General features: G+C 38.7%; 1 protein-coding gene across 1 annotated transcript in view; it reads left to right on the plus strand.

The window, feature by feature from the left end:
* The first annotated feature begins 649 nt into the window (after positions 1-649).
* ST6GALNAC3 (ST6 N-acetylgalactosaminide alpha-2,6-sialyltransferase 3) overlaps positions 650-21,258 on the plus strand; it is a 214,883-nt gene continuing 194,274 nt past the window's right edge. The window contains exon 1 of the mRNA XM_085067856.1: positions 650-935. Within this exon, the coding sequence (XP_084923982.1) occupies positions 918-935 (18 nt within the window). The 5' untranslated portion in view covers positions 650-917. The remainder of the gene's footprint in view (positions 936-21,258) is intronic.

Consider the following 21,258-nt stretch of genomic DNA (forward strand, 5'->3'; position numbering starts at 1 on the left):
GAGGAGAAAGAGACTGCAGGAGAAGTGACAAATATGAAGAAAAACCTTTATGATACATAGAATATGTTATGTAAGGGAAGAATTTGAATTTGATGAGATTATGTAAAGTGAAAGATTTCAACAGCTGAATTTATTCATCTGCAGTTAATCCCACTGCAGTATAAGAAAGTCCAGATAAAGTTCAGAGAGTTTTTATCAGACTTGCACAAGCAAAAAACCTCACAAACCAACCCGTGCTTTCCACTCCCTGTGATGGATGTCAGCTCTTTACACAAAAAGGTGTGCACAGCACAGTGCAAATACCTCTGGTGGGATATTTGGGCTGGTTGCTGGTGATGATTATTTCTCATAAGGCAGCAATTTAGATAAAGGGAAGCCTGCTGTACAGTGAAAAGGGCTGAACATAAAACAATACTGCACTCTAACAAGCAGCGTAAGGATTTTTACAGCCCCAATAATAGAGAGAGTTTGGACTTTTCTGCCCAACTGTCAGCAACTGTCTCCTGAGAACACCGAGAGAGCTGCACGGGGATTAATTATAAACATGCAGCTTGATTTGCAGGCATTGCAAAGCCTCTGCAAGGTATAGATTGCTGCTGGTACGTACAGTATTGCGCGAGAGCGTCCTGGAGCTTACGAAAATACACACTGGAGCCATGAATCAAACTCAGTCATGTGACGGAGGGGAGGTGCTGGGCTGGCTCCCAGCCAGTGGCAGGAGCTGATGGGTGGAACGAACGGGGCATAAAAAGACTAATATGACTAACGGATCCTGGATGCGTGGTACCTTTATTTGGATCTACAGGAATGTAGGCTCTAGCAGTTCTGCAGCTCTACCAGCCTTTTGCCTGACACTGGAACTGCTGCTCACAAAGTAGAATCCTGCTGCTCTTTGGTAGGAAGGATAGAGAAAGAACATGGCCTGCATTTTGAAGGTAAATTTCTATCTGTTGCTTGAATGCATTGTTAGAGAGCCCCTCGCTGCTCAGAGGCATGGATTTGATATGGTCCTATTGCATCTTCGTTGTCTTTTTGAATGCTGTTTTGGCAATTGAATATGGAGAGATTCTGCAACGCACAGCAGTGCTCTGCTTCCCTCTGCCATTCTTTCTCTCTTTCCCTGCATTGTCAGAACTGTGAGCTAGCGGGAAGAGAAGCGTGTACCGAATAATGGGAGGGGGGAGCGGGGCTCTGGTTTGTCTCAGCTGACTTTGTCTACGCTGAATTCCTTCAGGAGCAATAGCATTTGTGCAACAGACTTCCAGTACAAAGGACAAAACGGGCAACTTATTTTCTTTTCCTAATCATGCAGCATTTACTGCTCTTAAAGCAGCGCTTGCAGATGTCTACAGCTGTCCCAGTTGCTCCTTCAGCACACACTCCCCTGCTGAATCTGCTCCGGATCCACATGCTCCACACAATTATACCTAGTATTTAACTGCATTTTCTAATTAAGCACCCTATTTGATAGCAGGTTTCCCCCCTTCATGCCAGGGAATGTAAGCATAAACTTACCATGTGATCATATGCTTTCTCCAGCCTGCTTCCCTCCCCGAGATAAAAGTATTTGGAACCCGCATGCCATGGAGATGGAGGGAGCATCACTAGCCCTGGGATTGAATGAAAGGGGAGGAGGCGGAAGTGCGGTCAGTTGAGAACAAGCAGCGTTTGTTTGCTTGCAGCACTGTCACTTGCAGGGAGTCAGAGTGCTCTGTTTCAGATCCATTTGCTATCCGCCTTGCTGCTTTCTGTGCCTATTTGGAGTATATTTGCACTGTGTTTCTTTTAGCAAATAAAACTGATCTGTGAATTTTTTGTTATTTGCAGTCTGATCTTCTAGCACGGAGTTGATTATCCCAAACTTTGGGATGGCCTGTCATAGCGGTTGCTTTCAGCATATCAACAGGAGTGGATAAATCGCAAAACTTTAAAACTGTTTCCAGATAATAAACATTTAGATGTCTCCGTGAATCTGATTCTTAGCACTACTTTTGGGTATTCACCTTTGAAAAAAAACTTGTTATTTTGCTGCACTCTTTTCCTCATTCATTCATTCATTCTCAACTTGTGGGTCTGTGGTACATGGATATTTTTTGAATTTTCTCCCATGTAGGTTGTGGTAGCTTATATTAATAAATATGGCAAAGTCTGCTGCAAGTGCAGAAACTTCCCTGAGCTATCAGATTCTGCTTTGATCTAGATGGTAACAAACTCTTTTAATCAGACAGCAGTAATGCAACTGAGAGTTGTGATTTGAGATGAGGAGATGTGAGCTCTGTGAATGGAGCCTGGTTTCACACAGACAAGCAGGTGCACTCCTGTTTAAATGTTCCCTAAATTACTTAAGTTGGATCTGCAAGTGATCCAGAAAGCAGAACTTCTTACTTTTTAAAAATTCTGTGGAGAGATCACATGCAAAATCTTCTTTTTGGCTGTAACAGTTAAGTAAGAATCCTTTTTCAAGAAAACTCCAGTGTCTCTTTCACCCTCCTAATTGTTTCCTCTGCAGTCTGGTGACACAGCCTGCCACAAGCATGACTTAGAGTTTGAATTCCAATACAATGAACACCTTCTGTTTCCCTGGACCTAGAGCTCCATTTGATGGTTAAATCAATAGATTAATTGGTATTCCTTGACAGACAGCCCTCTTCCAGTTTAATTCCTAATCTTGTTAATACTAGCAGGTGCAAGGATAAAAAGTGAAACACATATGAGAAGATTAGCATTACCATAAGGCAAGCTGGATTTTCTCAGACAGATATCCCACAGGAGTAATTTAAATGTCTAGCTCAAGATACTTAATTGTATATAAGTTTTTCATATAATGTCTATAGCTACTCTTCAAGCTTTTTCCCTAACAAGGAAATTCAGAATAATATGTATATTTTGATGTGACACTAGTCTAATTCTTTCCTGAAAATACAAACCTGTTAGCTACACACTTCTCCTTTCCCAAGGGTTTGCCCTGATTCTCTTGTTTATTCAATCAATAGCTTGTGAGGAAACAGAAAAAAAAAACAAGAAAAAAACCCATGTAGGTGTAAACTTGAAGTAGGTGGTGGCACAGTGGGAAGCCAGATGGGAAGCTTCTGGATGGGAAGCCAGAACAACTGTGTGTCCTTTCCCCTTCAGCCCTGAGTTTCTCTGTGACTCTGCCTTGTGGCTTGCCCTCCTCTGTTCCTAGATTTTTAACCCCCAGCCAAAGATATTGAAACTTACTGAACTTTGGAGTTTCATATCATCAGGCATCATTATGAGTGAGAGTTTAACAGAAATGAGATTGGATAGAGGTGTCTGTAAAGTGCAAAGAACAGAGGTGGCTTTTAATAATTAACTGGTGGTACTTAGAGTGGTTAAGATCATGTTGGAAGAGGTGTATCACCTTTAGATGTGAATATCTCTCTTTACTGTGACTACTGCATGAAATAATCTCTGTGTGCAGCCCATGCAGAAATGCTTGGGAATGGGATTCTTCTAAGTGTGCCTGCTGTCTCTCTGGTGTTTGTTGTGCACTCTTCCTAGGTAAGAGTGATGGGGCTGTTAATTGATCGTGGCTCCAGAAACTTTGTCTCCTAATCAGTAGTGGGACATTCTCAGTAAAACCAGTGAAATTATTATTTTGAGGAATTCTCTCCTCTGTTAAAGAAAAGCAGGGAGAGAGGCAAGTTCTAAAGTGCATGATGTGTTTTTATTTTCTCTGTCATGACTGTAAAAATCATGGCAAATAGCTGAGTGAAGTGTAGGCATTTCTTGGAAGCAAACAGTTGATCTTATGCTTGTTACTATGGTAGCTGCATGTCACCTTGCCAGTTACTAGATTAGCACTGATTGCTAGTTATGTAGTCACTCTTATCCCTAATGGTGCTGAAGTCCCTAAGTTCCACTCCATCAGACAGTGACTCTTGAAAATGATGACAGATTTTACTCAATAAATTACTTCCAATTCCACTTCTTGCATAATTGAAAAATAATACTTCAAAGTATGTGTCATCTAACGGTAAACACAACATGAATGATAATGACACTGAGTAAAACCATGATATCTCACAGTGAGGACTGGACCATGATATTTTAAAGCAAATATGACAGATAATTTAGTTTGCCCATACTGCACTTTGCAGAAGATTGTGTCTTACCCTGTTTCCAAGCTCTTCTTTTTGAATGGAGGTCTTGAAGAAGATGATGGAGATGGATTGTGTTGTCATCCCAGTACAATTTTAACTGTGTAGGCTTAATGTGGTAGAGCTTAATAAAAAAAAAATCTGTGTGATGGGCCTGTACAATGAGGACTAAGCATGAAATCTAGAAAGACATCTCCTTCTGGTTTGTGTGCTGTGTATTTACTGTGCAGTGAACAACAGAGGTTTCACGTGCCTAGAGGCTGAATGTGACCTTCTACCAACACATTACAAATCTTCGGTGAAGCTGTGGTTCGAATAGTATTTGTGTAATGTGAGGAAACGTTCTTATTACCTCAGCTGATGTAGGGACCTCTCAAAGTAAGCAGGTGGCTGATTAAAATCCATAGCGTCTTTAGTATTTTTAAAATCTAATTTAAAGATTTGAATAACTGTTTTGCAAAGTATAACTTACAGTTTTCAAACAAACAAAACTCTTCATCACAGGCTTTGTAACTGTCTTCTGCAGGATGCTGTCAAAGTTGACCATACCTGTGTGTTCATCTACAATTCTTTCACATGTTTCCTCTCCATGGTTATCTCCACTGGTTTAATTAAATTCACAGGTAGCATTTTTCCCTTAGTGCACATGGTTTCTGGCAGGAATTCTCTTTGAGGATTTTTTCTGAGTGTTCAGTGGCATATGTATGATTGGGGTCTTCAGACACAGCAGTAATACAGATAACATTACTGTCTACAGGCACATGCTCCATCTGCACTTTTGAGACTAAAATAGCAAAGCTGATCTCATTACATTAAATTTTCCACCCTGGCAAATAGCTGTTCAGAAGGGACAGGCAGAAGGTCTGAAAGGACCTGATCCTAGTATTTGGATGCTTGTAATGTTGGATATTTTGTTAACTAATTTGATTTTTTTAACCTCTGTGTACATGACAAAGAGTGTAGATATTTCCTCCCAAGTTTCTATATCATCAAAAGCATATTCTCTGTTTGTCTGCTCTGTTGTGCAGGGTTGGCTATGAGTCTCACCATGATTCCATTCTCTGCTAGTGATATACAGGATGCAAACACTTCCACAGAGCTGACCTCTATATCCTGCTTGAATCAGGTCCAAGATAATTCACATTCTGTCTTGACTGTTAAATTGACTGCAGCAATGTTTATGCATAGCATCCATCCGTTTTCCTGTGCTGAGAATTGTACTTGGATCCTGTTTGATTCTCATGCTGTGCTCTTTCTTCTGACATGACAAGAGATGTGAGAGATCCTTGGAAAAGGAGCAAGGGCGACCTCCTCTCCATGTGGGAGGATGCTGCACTGATGGGTCATTTCCCAGCACTGCCTGAATTTGCTGCAGGTTTGCAGTAATGAGAGCTCTCTCCTCAGCCTGTCTTAACCTGATCAACAGTTTTGTGGGCTGCAGCATTTCTCTTGTAACTGGAATCATTCCTATCATTATGTGGTTGTATCTCTAGGCAGGGAAGGTGTAAATGTGCAGAGATGCCCCTTCTGAGATATGCATAAATGAGCTGGAATACAGCAGGTGTATGCATCAAGGAGTTAGAGAGAAGATTGAGGATTTCTGAGGTAGTAACCAGTTTCTCTGTGGATCACTCCATCCTTATTTGTTATGCGTTAATGTTCCCATCTTTTTTCCCCCCAACCAAAAAACCAGCAAAACTTAATTTTAAATTCTTTCTAATGCTCCTTCTACATTGGATATTTCTATTTTAAATAAATCTCTTACTCTGTTTCTAAATGAACTTCATTACTCTGTTTCTAAATGAAATAGCATATTTTTTTTCCTACATTGTTTACCTCTAAGTTGCTCCAAAATAAATGAAGCTGCATTAATGAACCTGCCAATGTGCAGGGCTAGGATTTGCTGTACCATGGTCCAGTGGTGCTTAATTACCATGTAAGATTTTATGGAGTGCAGTACATGGAATTTTGTAATGTGTTTTTTATTATGTTCACTTCTTGGAAATTTAAAGAAAATTAAATTCTAAGACGTATGTAACCACTTTTCACATGCGCTTGCAATGACCTTAAACTAATCACACTTTAAGGATAATATATTAGCTCTCTCCCAGAAAGAGACAGCATTCTAGTCAGTCTAGTCCTGTGAGAGGACTTGCTGTGGTTGAATGAATTTGATTTTGATGCCCATGTAGCTAAACCACGAAAACCTCCAGTGTAAGTGCACTTCAGTTGGTTTGAAACTGGAGCTTTGTGTCTGACTTGGAGGTGTGAAAACTAAACCCACAAAACCAACATGAAATGGTGAAACATCCCATACATTGAAGTAGTTATTCGGTAAAGCAGTGATGGGGGAAAGGTTTTTGTTTTGCAGTTTGTTCTTTATACAATGAAACATGTGTCATCCAGATGTCTTAGGCTTCCCCCCTACCGGGGTTACACTGAGTGCTGTTTGAGCAGCCTGGTCTAAGGAAAGGTGTCCCTGCCCAAGCTTATTTGGCCAAATAGCCCAATCAGTTCTGTGATTCTGTGGTTATCTTGGGTATGGAATCACATATTAAAGGGAATTGTCTCAAAATTCAGCATCTTTCTAGACTTGTGCATGAGCTTCAGCAGTTTGTATGTTGTTCATTTTTTTCAATTTCCTTGTTGAAGTCCTGAATGCCAGATAACTTGGCATGTCAGAGTATGACATAAACCATCATAGGATGCAGAAAATTCCTGTACTTTGACATAACATATTGAAATTCCTTGAGATACAGAACAGGTGTGCTGTTACCTATTTCTAGTGACATGGCAGCCAAAAGAGAAACACACCTTGTGTTCTTGCCAGCCATTCATGATTAATTTAAGGGTGTGTGAAATGCAGCTTAAAAGACCCCATATTATAGGTTTTAATCACAACTATACCCGGCATCTGTGTGGTTAATTTAAAAAGGCAGAGCTTTTAGCATTTTGTCTGTTCCTTTGGCATGTTTCATTCCAGCAGTATCTATATGCCTTCCAGAAGAGCAATACTGGACATGGTGATCTTTCCAGGATTTGTTCTCTCATCTTTTCCCAGGAAAGTAGAAATCTGTGCAGCAGATTGACTTTTTTTAAAGAGGATTTTTTTTCTGTGTCTGTGGCTTAAATAGAAAAAAAAGTTTTCTGTGTATTTTTTTAGGAAAGGAAAGGTCAAATGCTTACACATGAAATGGAAAGTGAATTTCTTTATCTTCCTGGTGGCCAATGGATAAATATAATTTTTGGACCAATCTCCTCCCCAGAGCAGCTTCTACCATAATATAAAGAGCTATTTTGTTCAAGAAAAAATATTGTTTTGTTGTGGATTTTTAGTTTACTTTCAGATATTAAACAGATAATTTATTTTGTGGTTGTTATCCATGACACTGTCCTAATACTTCCTTCTGCGTATCAGCTGCTCTCCATCCATATTCTGATTCTTAGCCCAGAGCACATACCTAACAAAGAGGGGTGAGGGTGTGTTTTATCTTCCTACTAATTGAGACCTCTCTGAGACCTCTGTCCAGCAGCTAGGAAGAATTGATCTTTGTGGAGATCTGTAAACAAGGTGGGTAAAGACAGCTCCATTTATTGGATGTATTCCCAATAAATAAGGCAAAACTCTGCTTTGGGCCTGTCATCTCTTAAAGCTGAGGGAGCAGTTGCCTTGCTGTTTGGAAAGATATTATATTTGGAAAGATATTATATCTTTCCAAATACCCATATGGAATGAATTTGCTGTTGCTTTAGAGGAAAAGCTGCATCCGCTGCATTTTGTGTGATGGTTCTTGTAAATAACCTGTGGACTGCTTAGATAAGAAAGGCCGCTGCTTTTCCAGTGGCTTCATTGGTTTCTGCAAATGGGAACTATGAAAGGACAATGTGTGACTGTAAAGTGTGTTGTGTTCCTGAATCTGTGGACAGAATAAATTATGGCTGGATGAGGTGAGAATTGCTGTGTGTCATATCAGAAAATATTAAATATTGAACTGACTGTTTGTACTCCTCCCTGCCCCTTCAGGAACATCCTGTGTTTATTCAAATATTTTCTTTATATGGTTACATAGCTGCTTTCAATAGCAGTGTCCCAGGTTATATTGAGTAAGATATCCTGATCCTGGTGCATTCAAATGCTTTCTGGGAACTGTACAGCTGTACTATTTTTTAAGTCAGTCAACTAAAATTATGAATAAAAATTTATGTAAGTGGGATTTGTATTTAAAATAGTGACAGTTATTTTGGTTCGGATTATTTTAGCAGAAGCACCTGAAAAACATGACAATTTTTGGTTCATATATTTGAAAGTGGATAAATTACCACGCTGGATATTCTTTTTCATATTTACTATCGAGAAGAACAAAGGTGAGGCAGGACCTGCACTGGAAGGATTTAGGAGATGAGATCTTGTTAGTGATGCTGTTCAGGAGCAATGGTTCATGTGATGTAAAAGCAGTCCTGTTAAGCAGTTCTTGTTTCCCTGTATAGCATGTGTGACATTTAAAATTAACATGGGAGCACTGCATATACTTATAATTAAATGAAACAGTAGCTTCTTACAAAAGATAAGTTATTCAGCAATTTGCATTAACAATGGGCAGAGGAGTGCTGGCCTAGGCAGGTAGGACAGCAGGTGTGGAGCGGTTGGAAGTAATCAGAAAAAACATGTTTATTTCATGGGAACAGCAATTTGTACAGAGATATGTGGAATGAATTATTTATAGTTCCTGTCTTTTCTAATGATGTGTTCCTTGCAATGTTGATTTGGTGTAGGATATTATGTCTCTTTCTTAAATTATTTTCCTTAAAATTATATACAATCTCAATACTAGGAAAAATTTGCTGGGGCTTGGGCAAAGGGAATGTCCCCCTGGGCATCTAACAACATTAGACCTTGTTCCATGAGGTTTGGTGATTTAACTCTAAATAGGACAAGCCAGAAACCAAATGCAAATTAATTTTTTTTCTTTCAAGTTTCATAACCTTTTGCTAGCCATTAGCTTTTAGTTTTCTCCAAATCTATTGTTTAGCCAAATTTGAACATAATTACTTTATTGTAATGATGGGCTGACATTACATTTAAGAAATAACAATATGTATCTATTAACCCTTTAGTATACACAGTGGTGTTATTACTATCCCATTGAGGCCAGTAGAGTGCTGCTTGGTGTACTTTCAGTAATTATTATTACATTGTTTTACATTAGATTGTAAAATTATGTTCATATGGTTTATGTATGTAATCATCAAAATTCCTATGATCCAGCCCTTCTCCATAAGTGGAAATAATTTTATCTTTTAGATTAGTGTCTAAAAAGACTATAAGGCTTTTGTGTTTTGATGTATTGTGTTCTGCTGTGGAATGCAGTTACACCAGAATAAAGTTCCTATAAAATTTTGTTTGGTTTGATTTTTCAGGGGACTAAATATCTTAATTCCAAGTTATTTGCGTCCACACTGGGGCTTATGTGATTATTAAAATTCCTTATAGTTTTACTAAACTTTTCTACCTCAGTCCTTTGAGCCATGTGGATAAGTTATACAAGTTACTGCATGTCACCTGATCTATTGTAGTTTTCCTGTGTTTGCATTCAGCTCTGATGAGCTAGTCAGGTTAAAATCAGCTGTTAACAGAAGAGAGCTTTCTATTAGTGCTTCTTATGTGGAAACAAACAAACAAAAAATTTTAAAAAATGGAATGGAGAATGAGACTGACTCATTCTGTGGGATCCTTGGGAGCTGTGTAATGTGGGGAAAAAACCAGTGGAAGACACATCTTTAGTAACTCTGGAATGGAAGTTTTGACAAAAGAAAAACTTCTGTAACTTTTTTCCGTATGATTATGAAGAGAATTTCAGACAGCTGTCTCTGTGTCTCTCTCTATTCCTTTTCTGTCTTTTTTTCATTTTCTTCCATGGCATATAAAAATATTTTTGCAGAAAAATTAGTTTTACCCTACTAAATGTTTTTCTTGAGAAGGGCAGTGAGAACAGAAAAGAATGCTCCAAATGCTCCAGAGCAAAGAAATGGCACGTTTTGGGGGTGCTTTTTCAACAGCATCCTTATTTTATTGTGCATATTCTCTCAGCCAGTGTTAAGTTCTCTGTGCCTGTCACAGGGACCTGGAAGTCTGTCACTTCAGTTCACAGCTCTTATTAAGGAATGAGGTTTATACTGTTTATTTACTTCGTTTGCTGCCACTTGCCCATTCGTATTTTATTAAACTAATTAAGGTATCTTAGTGGTTTTACCAGGTCACTTTAGGTGAAAACAGGGAACTGAGGACCTGGAAATGCCATTGAAGCTTCCCCCATTCTAACCACACTTCCTCTTGGAAATCCTAAATATGGAGACTCAGTTGCCTTGTCTGTAACTGCTGCCTGAACCACAAGAACAGACTGGGATCGCAGAGCCAATTGTGTAATCCCAGAGTCAGACAGTCAACATGTGGGCTCTGTCCCAGGGAGCATGTCACCCTCAGCACAGCTCTGCCTTCAGACATTGGCACCTCTGCAAGCCACCTACAGCTGCTCACCTTCCCCTCTGTGGTGCAGCATAGCTGTTACATAAACCAAAAATGCAGCTGGATTACAAGAACTCTCCTTGCTTTCTTGAGTGTTATTTTTAAGATGAATTAGTTTCCTGAGTATTGCAGGATTACACTTGGCCCAGCTGAGAAGGTGGTGCAAGTATGAGAGAGTAGCCTAGAAGGGGTCAGGAAATCTTTGTGTGGTTCCTATTACCAAAATAGTCCTGCAAGAGTAGGAGCTCATACTGTTAGTAGAGATTGCTTGCCAGTGTGTAGGCAATAAGCCCACACTGGATCTAGCCACTGTTTAAATGGGAAGAGAAGCTAAATGGGAAGTTCTGTAGCAGAAATTCAGCTTTATTCTGTGTAGGCCCTGCTGTCCTGAGTTACACTGGAGGCAAGGCTCCTTGTCCAGTCTGATAAATTGCTGCCTGCCAAGTGCTGGAATATGGTTTTAGTGTGCCTAGAGTGGAAAAAAGGGAGTGTTCCCTACTTCATCTGATCCTGATGGAGATGACTGTCCTGGGCTTGCAGTACCTGTGTAACCTTTCCCAGCTGAGCTGGCTGCATGCTGTCCAGCTTTGCTACCTTTGAACAATGCCCCTGGGCCATCTCCCATGTCCCTATGTGCCACCACCTCCTCACCTGCAGCCCTGCACAAACTCCACATACCACAAAATATTTGCATTGCTAAACTTCCATGCTTGACTGAATGTAAGCCTAATTTATTTAGGAAGCAGTGCTGTGTTCTAATAGCACTAATGCTATAGTTTTAGATAGTAATTGTGCTCAAGCAGCCTGATAGCCAGTGACTGTGTCTGTTGAATCTATGCTTTTAGGCCCTTTATTTCTTCAGACATGGTCTCTTATTCAGCAAATGAGTGTATACATATCTATAGCCTTAAAATGTTTGTGGTTCTTTTATGCTTCCTATTTCTGCAGATCATAGATTTTATTTCTATCACTGTATCTTCCAGCCAATTTTTTTTTTTAATTAAGAGAATGATTACCCATTATTGTGTCAGTCAGAGATCTTGGGGAAGCTATTCGAAGTCCACTCTACTTCAGTATGTTGCATAATGTGGCCAAAGAAGACTAGGCAAAATTTTCCCTTGTTGGATTCTGCAAGAGCAAGAGACAACAGTGATTGCACTGTAGGTGGTCTTTATTGAAAGAGTGACACTTGTCCGACAAATAAAAAGTATTAAAATTGCTTGTGGTCTTGTATTTTGCTGGATTCTGAAGAGATTCTGTTCCCCTTGTTTTTTTACTAAATGCCATCGGCATTCCTGTCTAAAAGGCCATGTATTAGTTCCTCTGCTGTCTCGCTTGAGTGCTTGTGCTTTTGAGGTAGATGAGGTGAAGCTCAGCTGGGATTTTGTTAAACCTTTACTTGCATAGTATTCTTTGCCTCTTGGTAAGGCTTGTAAAATAAGTGTTTCTGAAAGCTCAACTTCCAGTATTTGCTAAAACTAATGTTACACTTGGTGGCACTTAAGAATTAACCGGAAGATTGACTGTGCTTTTTTTCCCCACTGAAATCTTGCATGAGACCTTATTACCACTCACCATTCGTTGATTCCAGGGGGAGAAGCTGACTTTGGTGTACTTGTTCTGAATGCAAACTGCAAGAGTTGTTAGAACTCTTCTATTTTGCCTTTTGCTTCAGATGCTCAGTTTCCAATCTGCCTGAGGCCATTGCAGCGAGGAACAATTGTACAGTGAAATGCACATCCCTCAAAAGGCAGGTATCCTGCAGGTCACAGATACTGTGGAAACTGATTATAACTTGTTTTTACCTTTAAAATCTGCAGGAAACCATTATCAGTGACACTGAAAAGAAAATGGGATTTGATACTGTTGCTCCTTTTTAGTTTTTTTTCTTTCTGCTACATCTTTCTCTCAAAGGGAAGTCCTATGCCCCCCATGAATAAGGTCAGAGAGTTGAATTTCCTTCTGGGCCTCCAGTCAAGGTACCATGGCTTGTCAGGATTTTGCTAATGGCACCATTAAGCAACTGTTGTATTTGTAAAGTGTCTTGCAAAGCATTGCATGAAAGAGCTCTAAAGCAATCTATGGAAAAATGTAATCCATTTATGGAAATAAACATTCTTGAAAGAAGGAAAATGGAAAACTCATCAGTAGGTTAGATAAAACTGTGAGAAATCTACTTGGGGGTGTCTGTGTGGAACTGAAATGAAACAAAAATCTGAACATTCAGTTGATTAAAAATATTTACTAGTAGGAAACATATTTATTTTCTTGTGCCAGATGAAAATGTGTTTTGAAAATGAGTTTTGAAAATGAGTTGCTCAATCTCCAAGGTCTATATCTCTAGCACCCTGAGATGTGTGATGACTAGTCATATATTTATTCAATCAATAAAGTGTTCTATAGACAGCTGTGTACTTTATTAATTGTTAGTTCTATTGTTTATCAGTATTTTATTACTAACAAAAAAGAATTCTGTTTTCATAGGATGATAGAGTGGTTTGGGTTGGAAGGGACCTTTAAAGGTTATCTCATTGCTTGGACCAGAAATATTATGGTAATGTTGATCTAATGTTTGCCTTTAGTGGACATAGGATTGTTTTGGATCAAAATGATCATTAGTTATTGTATACAAAGGAGTTACGATTTGTTTTTCAAGTCTGTACTTGTGACCTTTCATCCAAACAAAATAGTAAAGCACTACCACTGCTTTACTTCATCTTTCTTACCATCTGTAGTTGGAAAGAAAGTGAGATTTTGGGATCTGTATTGAATCATGGGTTGGGTATTCCAGGTGACTGGAAAGACTGAAGCTATTTCGTATACTTCTGTAACTACTAGGCAAGCAGAGTAGAGAGGAATGTAATTGGTAACCAACTCACTGTCTAGATGATGTTCTCTAATATGCCCTGGAGTAAAAACTGTAAATTATTTTTGTGCTTTAATAGGCTTGTTTCCTCTCAGGAATTTAAAAGTACTCATAAATTTAGTTAGAAAGGTATTAAAAACTTCAGAGAATGAATCAGGTTTTGCTGATCTTCTGTGAAAAGTTCCTTCCTAATACTCTATTTATGATTTCAGACTATGATAATAACTTAATTAGTGTGATGCATGTACAGTATTGTTATGTATATGTAATATACTTGCTTAATAATTTCGTTGGTTTTGTACTTTATTAGGCATCTATTTTCCATGCAGTCCATGAGGAAAGGTAATGAAATATAATAAGGGCTGTATCCAAAGCTGTGGAAGGAAGTAATTAAACTTAATTGAAGTAATTTCTTTGAACTGTAATAGCAGATGCAAAGGATTAATTCAAAGCAGATTAAGGCCAATGCATGCTTTGAATTGCCAGCCTGCAAATAGATAAGTATTACTGTTATTTAAATGAAGTTATATGACAGTGTCTTCTGAAACCTGAGTCTGGGAATCAGGTCTAAAAATAGACCTGATAGTTGGGTTAAGTTTTGATAAGGCATGTCACTTCTGTTTCCTAATTTATTACACTCTGCAAGTCAGAAATGAAATCTTAGAAATGCTGTGTGCATCTTATCAAACAACTGCAGTAGACCTGGGAATTAGCCTGGGCTATCCCTGAAGGTGTTCACTGAATGGCAACTTAATCATCAGCTGTGACAAGCCCTCGGTTGGAAATTACAGGAAAAACTACTTTAATGATTCAGAAATAAAATTACATTGTATTTAGAAATGTTACCTGAGAAGTTATAAATTTTCTTCTGTCTTTGTGCTGTAATATTCTAATGGATTTCACAGTCAGTTTTACATTAGGAGCTTAAATCAGGCTTACTTGTGCAATAAACAGGAAAGCATATGGGTTACTATAGCATAGGGGACTGAATATAAAAGTTTCATTAAAAAAGCAGGTAAGATCAAGTTAGTCTTTTTACAGTACATGTTTTATTTCTTTGAAGAAATGATGCAAACAAGAGGACCTTAAACATAAATCTGAAGTTTTGGTTTCTTACTCTTTAGAGGTTTAGAATTTGTGATTTCTTCCCACCTGCACAATGATTCTAAATAAAATAAGATATCTGATATCTCAATTGACTATCTGATCTCTGAAGTAGATAGGTGTGATTACATCCTTTTCTCCCCAGACCCACAATGTAGGAAAAATAGAGGAGTGAGAGCTGTGAAAGACAACTATCCATCTCTGAATTTGGCTGATGGGCTGAATGTCATGGTAGAACTGAGGCAAAATCAGGGGCAGTCTCTGTCTGCATATGGATGGGAAGTTTTTGCAGCACTGAAGTGGGTAAATAAGATTTGACACACACAGGCTGGAAGATGTCAATCTTTAGGAAGAAATAACAGAATTCTAGTCTGGGTGTCTTTTTTTTTCTCTGTTTTATTCTTACTGTTGCTATTGAAGTACTAAACAAGTGCAGGCAACTACAGTAAGATTTACTGCAGAACTGAGAGGGACTGCACTTTGAGTGTTTTCTTGGTGTTAATTTGTAGCTTAGACTGTTGGTAATTCATGGCACAGGTGGGACAGTATGACAGTGTATGCATAATGCAATAGGCAGCATCACCAGGGGTTCCAGAACTCTTTTTGCTGTGAGAGGAAAGAAAAGTTGACTTCTCCATTCTGTGTTACAACAGTGTTTGCTTTATGTGTGTTGGTTGACAGAATACAGATCCAAATGCTTTGTTTTGCCTCTTGTTGTGGGGAGACAAACCTTGTTCCACGAGCGGCAGCCGCATGGTATGGTGTGAGTGTCCCCAGGCTGTGCCTGTCCTGCTGGAGCTCCTGTGCCAGGGCAGTGGAGCCTTGCCAGGGGTTGCTGCCTCACTGAAAACCACCAGTGGATGGCACCTGGGAAAGCTCAATCAATGCCCAAAGGCATTTCTTGTAATGACAACCTGTCATCTGGCTTAATTAAGGCCTCTCTTCAAAAGAGAGACCTTTAACTACTATGGATTTTTAGAGCTTCTCTGTTCCCTGGTAAATGTGGGGAGCCAGTGGAGATCAGGGCTTGACCCTGATCTTTTCCTGCCATGGGCCAGGAGTAATTCTGGTGTGGCAAAGCAAACAGAACAGACTTGTTGGATCAGCTGCTAGGCAGCTCTCTCCACTGCCCCCATTCCCTAGAACAAATAGCAGGCGTGTCTGTGTGTATGGGAAATGGGGTGCGCATGCTTTCTTTTAATAGGAACTAAAATTAAAAGTGAAAAATCCCTGAAGTCTGAGGTTTATCCTTTGCAAAGGATAGTGGGAGGCAGATAACCACCCACTGATGTCCTAGTTGTTAGAAAAGAAAAATCTTGTGAGGCTGAGGCAACTGGGTTTGCCTAGCCTGGAAAAGCAAAGACCTGGGGAGTAGCTTTTGGCAGAGTGCTAAATCTGGAAGGGTTAGAGGAGATGGAGAAGTTTTTTCTCACAGGAGCATAGTGGGAAGAATCATGAGCTGGAACAAGGAAATTTCCAACTGAATATAAGGAGGAAAAATACACAGCAAGACTGGAATATTGCTGGCACAGGGGCCTGGCAAAAACAGCCTTGGAAGTACTCAAAACTCAACACGAAAAGGCCCTGAGCAATCTGATGTGGCTTTGAAATTAGGCCTACTTTAGGCAGGAGGTTTGGCAAGGTGATCTCCAGAGGTCTCCAGTCTTAATTATTCTACAATTTTATGATTTCTTCAATGCTGCTGCTGCCATTCATAACGCTAATTGTAGTGTACCATATGTAGTGGGGTTATTGAAGCACACCTAATAGCTGTGTTAACAGAATCATCCTCACCTGTGGGCAGGCCAAGAATTTTTGGTTCTTTCATTAACCTTGTTGAGATGGTATAGTGTTACCTCCAGAAGGTGAAAAACATTGGAAGTTTAATTTACGTGTAGAGGGGTAGATTGAAGAGCTGGAAACAGTGGCTCTTCAGTCATGAGTAGAGAAACCATTTACCAATTGGCTTAGGACATGAATAAGTTGCTGACTGGCTATCACGTGTGTGCCATCCTTGATCCTTTTTTAAGGTCTCTACAATTAAGTGCAAGCTTCTTCTGAAAGGAATTACAATTTGCAGTACTCTTGAGAATGCTTGAAGGGTTGTATTTGGCAGAAAATTTTAATATGACAGGATTTTTTGTCCTAGAGCCAAGATTTAATTTGTTCATGCATAATGCACTCAGTTGAGAATTTTCTCAAATGGTGGATTGTAGCTCTTCTTTTTTTGCCTGTGTTCAACGAGACAGGAAAAGCTTGCTAAACTGATAAGCCTCTAGTAGTTTGATGGTTTGTGAAAGATTGATTGCAAGCTAAGTCCTTTTTCAGCTTTTCTTTCTGCCATTCACTGTCACATCCTGCCCCGTTTTTCCCAAAGGACCCTATTTAAAGCCTATATTCAGGGTTATTAACTTTTTCACCAGGAAAGTTAAGCTTTATATAATTATACAAGAGAGGCTACCTGCAATGAGGTTTATAGCTTATGACTGGTATGAAAATTCTGTGGAAGTCTTTTTGGTATTAAGGATGAGGGAATGCTTGACGCATATGCCTTTAATAGATCTGAGTGTGAGAAAGAGGAGTGATTTATTCCAGCTGTCTGTTTTTCCTGAAATCCACACCTTTCCTTGTTTCTCAAGGGTTGTAGTGCAGGTACAGAAAACTTTGAGTTCTGCTTAGGCCAAGCTGTGCATGACAAGACTGTGTTATTTGAATTTCACAACATTGTTTTTACTGGAATGGTAGAATGAACACTGTTGTTCATGGACAATGGCTGCTAGATGTGCCCAAATAAAGTCTTATGAGTTTCAGATGAGCTAAAGAAATGCTTTGCTTTGTTCTCATCTTACATTTTGAGGATTATGATGCAAATGTATTGTCAACTTTTTTTTTTGTTTTTTCCTATTCACCATTAATTCTCCATAGCTTAAAATCAACTGTCTGTGAAAGTGCTCACTGGTAAAGTTGTAGAATGTTTGTTGGAATCAAAGGTCAGTCCACTGGTGTCTGAAAAGTGAATTCACTCTAACACCATGGTCACAATTCTGCTTCGGTGCGATTTTGGCTCTCCTGCAAGCAGCTCTCATTTGTCATCTGGAAAGGTTCAAGTGACCATCCTCTGGCTAATATGCTGCCTTGTTTTGTCTTTTTGGATTGAAGACTAAACTTAGTCCAGGTTCTCAGTCAAACTGGGTAAATGGTAGGAGTTGTATGCTTTTTGCATCCTCTGATTCTGGAAGTAAAAGACATATTTTTGCTTTGGCACAAAGACAGAAAACAAACAAACAATTTCTAGAATTTATTACAAGCATCCCACACCCACAGAATCAATTTTATTGCAACCTTTTTGTAGACCAAATACCAGAGCAAACATGCACAATTTTAAGTAGACTTCTGTTTGTAAGACTGGCCTATAATGTGTGTTTGCATGCATGTCCACATTCTAGTGGACAGATAATAAGGGCAAATGTCACTACAGACCTTGTCTCTCATATTCCTCATCTTTTTGCATGTGGTTTCTGGCTTCACAATGGTTTCTTTAGTTCCTAGTTTTTCTTTTTTAGAAATTGTCTGACACAGATATAATATTTTTAATATTTTCTGAGTTAGACTGGAGGCCATAAGTGGATTATTACACTTGAGTAGAATAAAGCTTCATTTTTAGCAGTTCAGGCCTTCATATTCAAGAGCAACAAAATATTCCAGATTTTTCAGCTGAAAGGTTGGCATTCCACCTTAGAGAAGCTGTAAATAAACACTTCTTTCTGTCAGTTTGTTGGTTTAGTTGCTGTTCTGTGCTTAATGGATCAGAATTTTTTCTTCTCTGGCTTAAGGCAAAATTCCTCGTTAGGTTTGCTCTTCTGGTGCAATAGTCAGAGATTTCTCTACTCTTTTTCCTCACTCCAAAACCTTTCAAAATCTTCTTTTAGTAAAGGATATAAACTAAAGGACAAGTGAAACTGATGCCTTTACTGACACCTAGATTGAACAATGCTTTTGTCTGCTGCAGCACTCTCTGGTATTTTAAGTAATAATTACTAAAAAAAAATATGACAAAATAATAAGCAGAGATGGGACATAAGGCAGAATAATGTTCTGTCTGCAATCTAGTTTATTGTCTCTTGTTTGGTTTTCATCTAAGCAAAACAACAATTTGATTCGATTTGCCAAGTGGTCGTATTACGTGCAAGTCTAACTTGGCTGTCAAGGACAGTATCTCGAGTCTTTTTGAGTAATCTGCTCCTTTCTGAGCCATCTACTGAAATTTAGAACCTAGGAAAATAGGAGACTGCAGAGAATTTATTTACATTTTTATTTTCCTAATAGAGCAAGGTATTTTTTCATTGCAAATTGTTTAAAAATAACAGAAATTTGTGATTAGCTACAAGAATTTGAAGTTTTCGTCTCTTAGGTTGAATTCTTCTTGTCTAGGCCTTTGCATATTTCTAGGAAACTTGTGCAAGGTCAGCTCTGACTGTACTCAAATGGGATTAATTAGCCTGCTTTCTGAGAGGCTTGACCTGTACTGCCCAGAAGAAAGGATCTCACTTCTTTTTTAAGCTCTGCTTTTTAAAGAAGTGTCATAACAGAGCAGTGTAGTAATGTAAAAAAAAGATTAAAAATTTGTGCTCTGATGATTTATTCGCAATTCTTGCTTCAACAGGATTGTCTTGTATGGCAATGACTTTCCAGGGCAGATACATGAAGGATTCTTCAGTTTCAGTAATGAGACTACTGGTTGTCCTGACAAAGGGAATTGGGTTTGCCTTAAGCGTTTTAAGCATTTTTTTTGCCATTCAGGAATTTGAAGCCATTTTATGTTATTTTGTTGCTTTTGAAGCAAGCTGTGTCCTCCAGAGGACAGAGAGAAAAAAAGTTTTTTTGAAACAGGAAAACAATAGGGAGGGAATAGTGCTGGGACAGAGAAATAAATACAGCAAGTATTTTGAGCAGTACTGAGTCACCCTGCAGAGGTGTTGACAACAGGCTTGCATGCTTCTGTAAGTCAGAACACATTTCCATGGTATAAAAGATGCAGCACAGAGCTCCTTAAAAATGACTATTACTGCTTTACATATTTTATTTGCTACCAATAACCAGATTTCTGGGTAAAGTGGCACAACCTCATTAACATCAGCAAGGGTTCATTGGAGTAAGAATGAACCGAATTGAATTCCTCAGAGCTTCTGTTCCTGCTGAAGCTACAAGGTAACAGCTAATGCTCTGCACAGCATTTCCAAGAAAAAAAACATAGTTAATTGAAATCAGATGTAGTGATAAAGCTGTGTCCCAAGATCAAGGTGGGTGGTGGTCATTTGCCAGGAAATGTAGGAGTGGTTGTGCCTGTGTCTTTTATTTGGGGACATGACTGATGTTTGAATAATGAAGAATCAAATTATTACATGCAAATCATAATTTAACGAAACAAAAGGTGTTTAATACTGCCTTACTTGATGGAGATTTTTTTTTCCTGTTTAACTTTTTAAGCTGCTTGAAAGTACTTAAAAAGACCCCTTAACTGTGTCATATTGAAGGTACTACACCAGCTTGCTTTCTCACACTGAGTCCAAAGCTCTGCTCACTTCTAAGGCATAAATACACTGTAGAAACAGAAGGTAAGCTGTGAAAATCTGCAAGTGAAATGAAGCAAGTCTTAAGGTAGTTGCAAAAGTTCAAAGACATGTAAGAACCAGCCCCCAGTTTTAGAGGACTCTTCCAGGAACAAAGAAAGCAGGGATTTTATTCTGGAAGTCCCCCAGGGCATGGTGCTCATGTGGTGTTCCTCTGCTCCTGCTGCTGAGTTCTGCTGGATATCCAAAGGAATATCTTCTCTGCTCTCTTCTGTCTGAAGTCAGCATAGTCTATAAATTGTTAATACATTCATCATAAGCTGTGAAGTAGTTACTGCAGAGAAGACTGGTGCTATTTCAACTGCTGTGAAAATGTGTTTGTTTTGAGGGCTGCATAACTTGGAATAAATGTTTCATAAAATGTGTTATGAATGATGTATTTAACAACTAGAGCAGGTCAATAATCTTCAGAATTAAATTTAGTGGGTTTTTATTAAAGGTTGCCTGTTTCAGTGGTGAACAGTTTAGTAAGCATGTGGTGCTATAAACAAATGCTTCATGTGGTCTGTTATGAGTGCTTTATTAAATAGCTAGTCAATAGCTGCATTTACCAAATGAACTTAATTTATTATATTTATTTTTTCCTAAGGGTTTCACAGTTCATTATAAATGATTTATTGAACATATGTAAACCCATTTAGTAAGCTACGTTCTGCCTCTTAAAATGAGTGCAGTACGGCTTGATATTGCTAACACTTTGTAATTGTTTAAACAATGTTTATAAGTTACTAAAATATAATCAGAAAACACAGGTGTTGGGGTTTACGGGTTTTTTTGTTTGGTTGGTTTTGTTGTTTTTTGTTTTGTTTTGTTTTGTTTTTGCAGGTCCTTAGAAGTCATTGTAGATGACATTTAAAACATTTACAGTCAGTCTGTAGTGTGGTGCTTTCTGTAGTTCACACTTACTGGTAAAAGCAGTTGTTATATCCCATATACTTTAGTGTTGTTTTCTTAGGCAGCAACAATGAACTCGACAGTGCATGTGAAAAGATGACAGTAAAACCTACTTCATAG

This window comes from Lichenostomus cassidix, chromosome 8 (genome assembly GCF_008360975.1).
Source record: "Lichenostomus cassidix isolate B80296 chromosome 8, HeHo_3.0, whole genome shotgun sequence".
NCBI lineage: Eukaryota > Metazoa > Chordata > Aves > Passeriformes > Meliphagidae > Lichenostomus > Lichenostomus cassidix.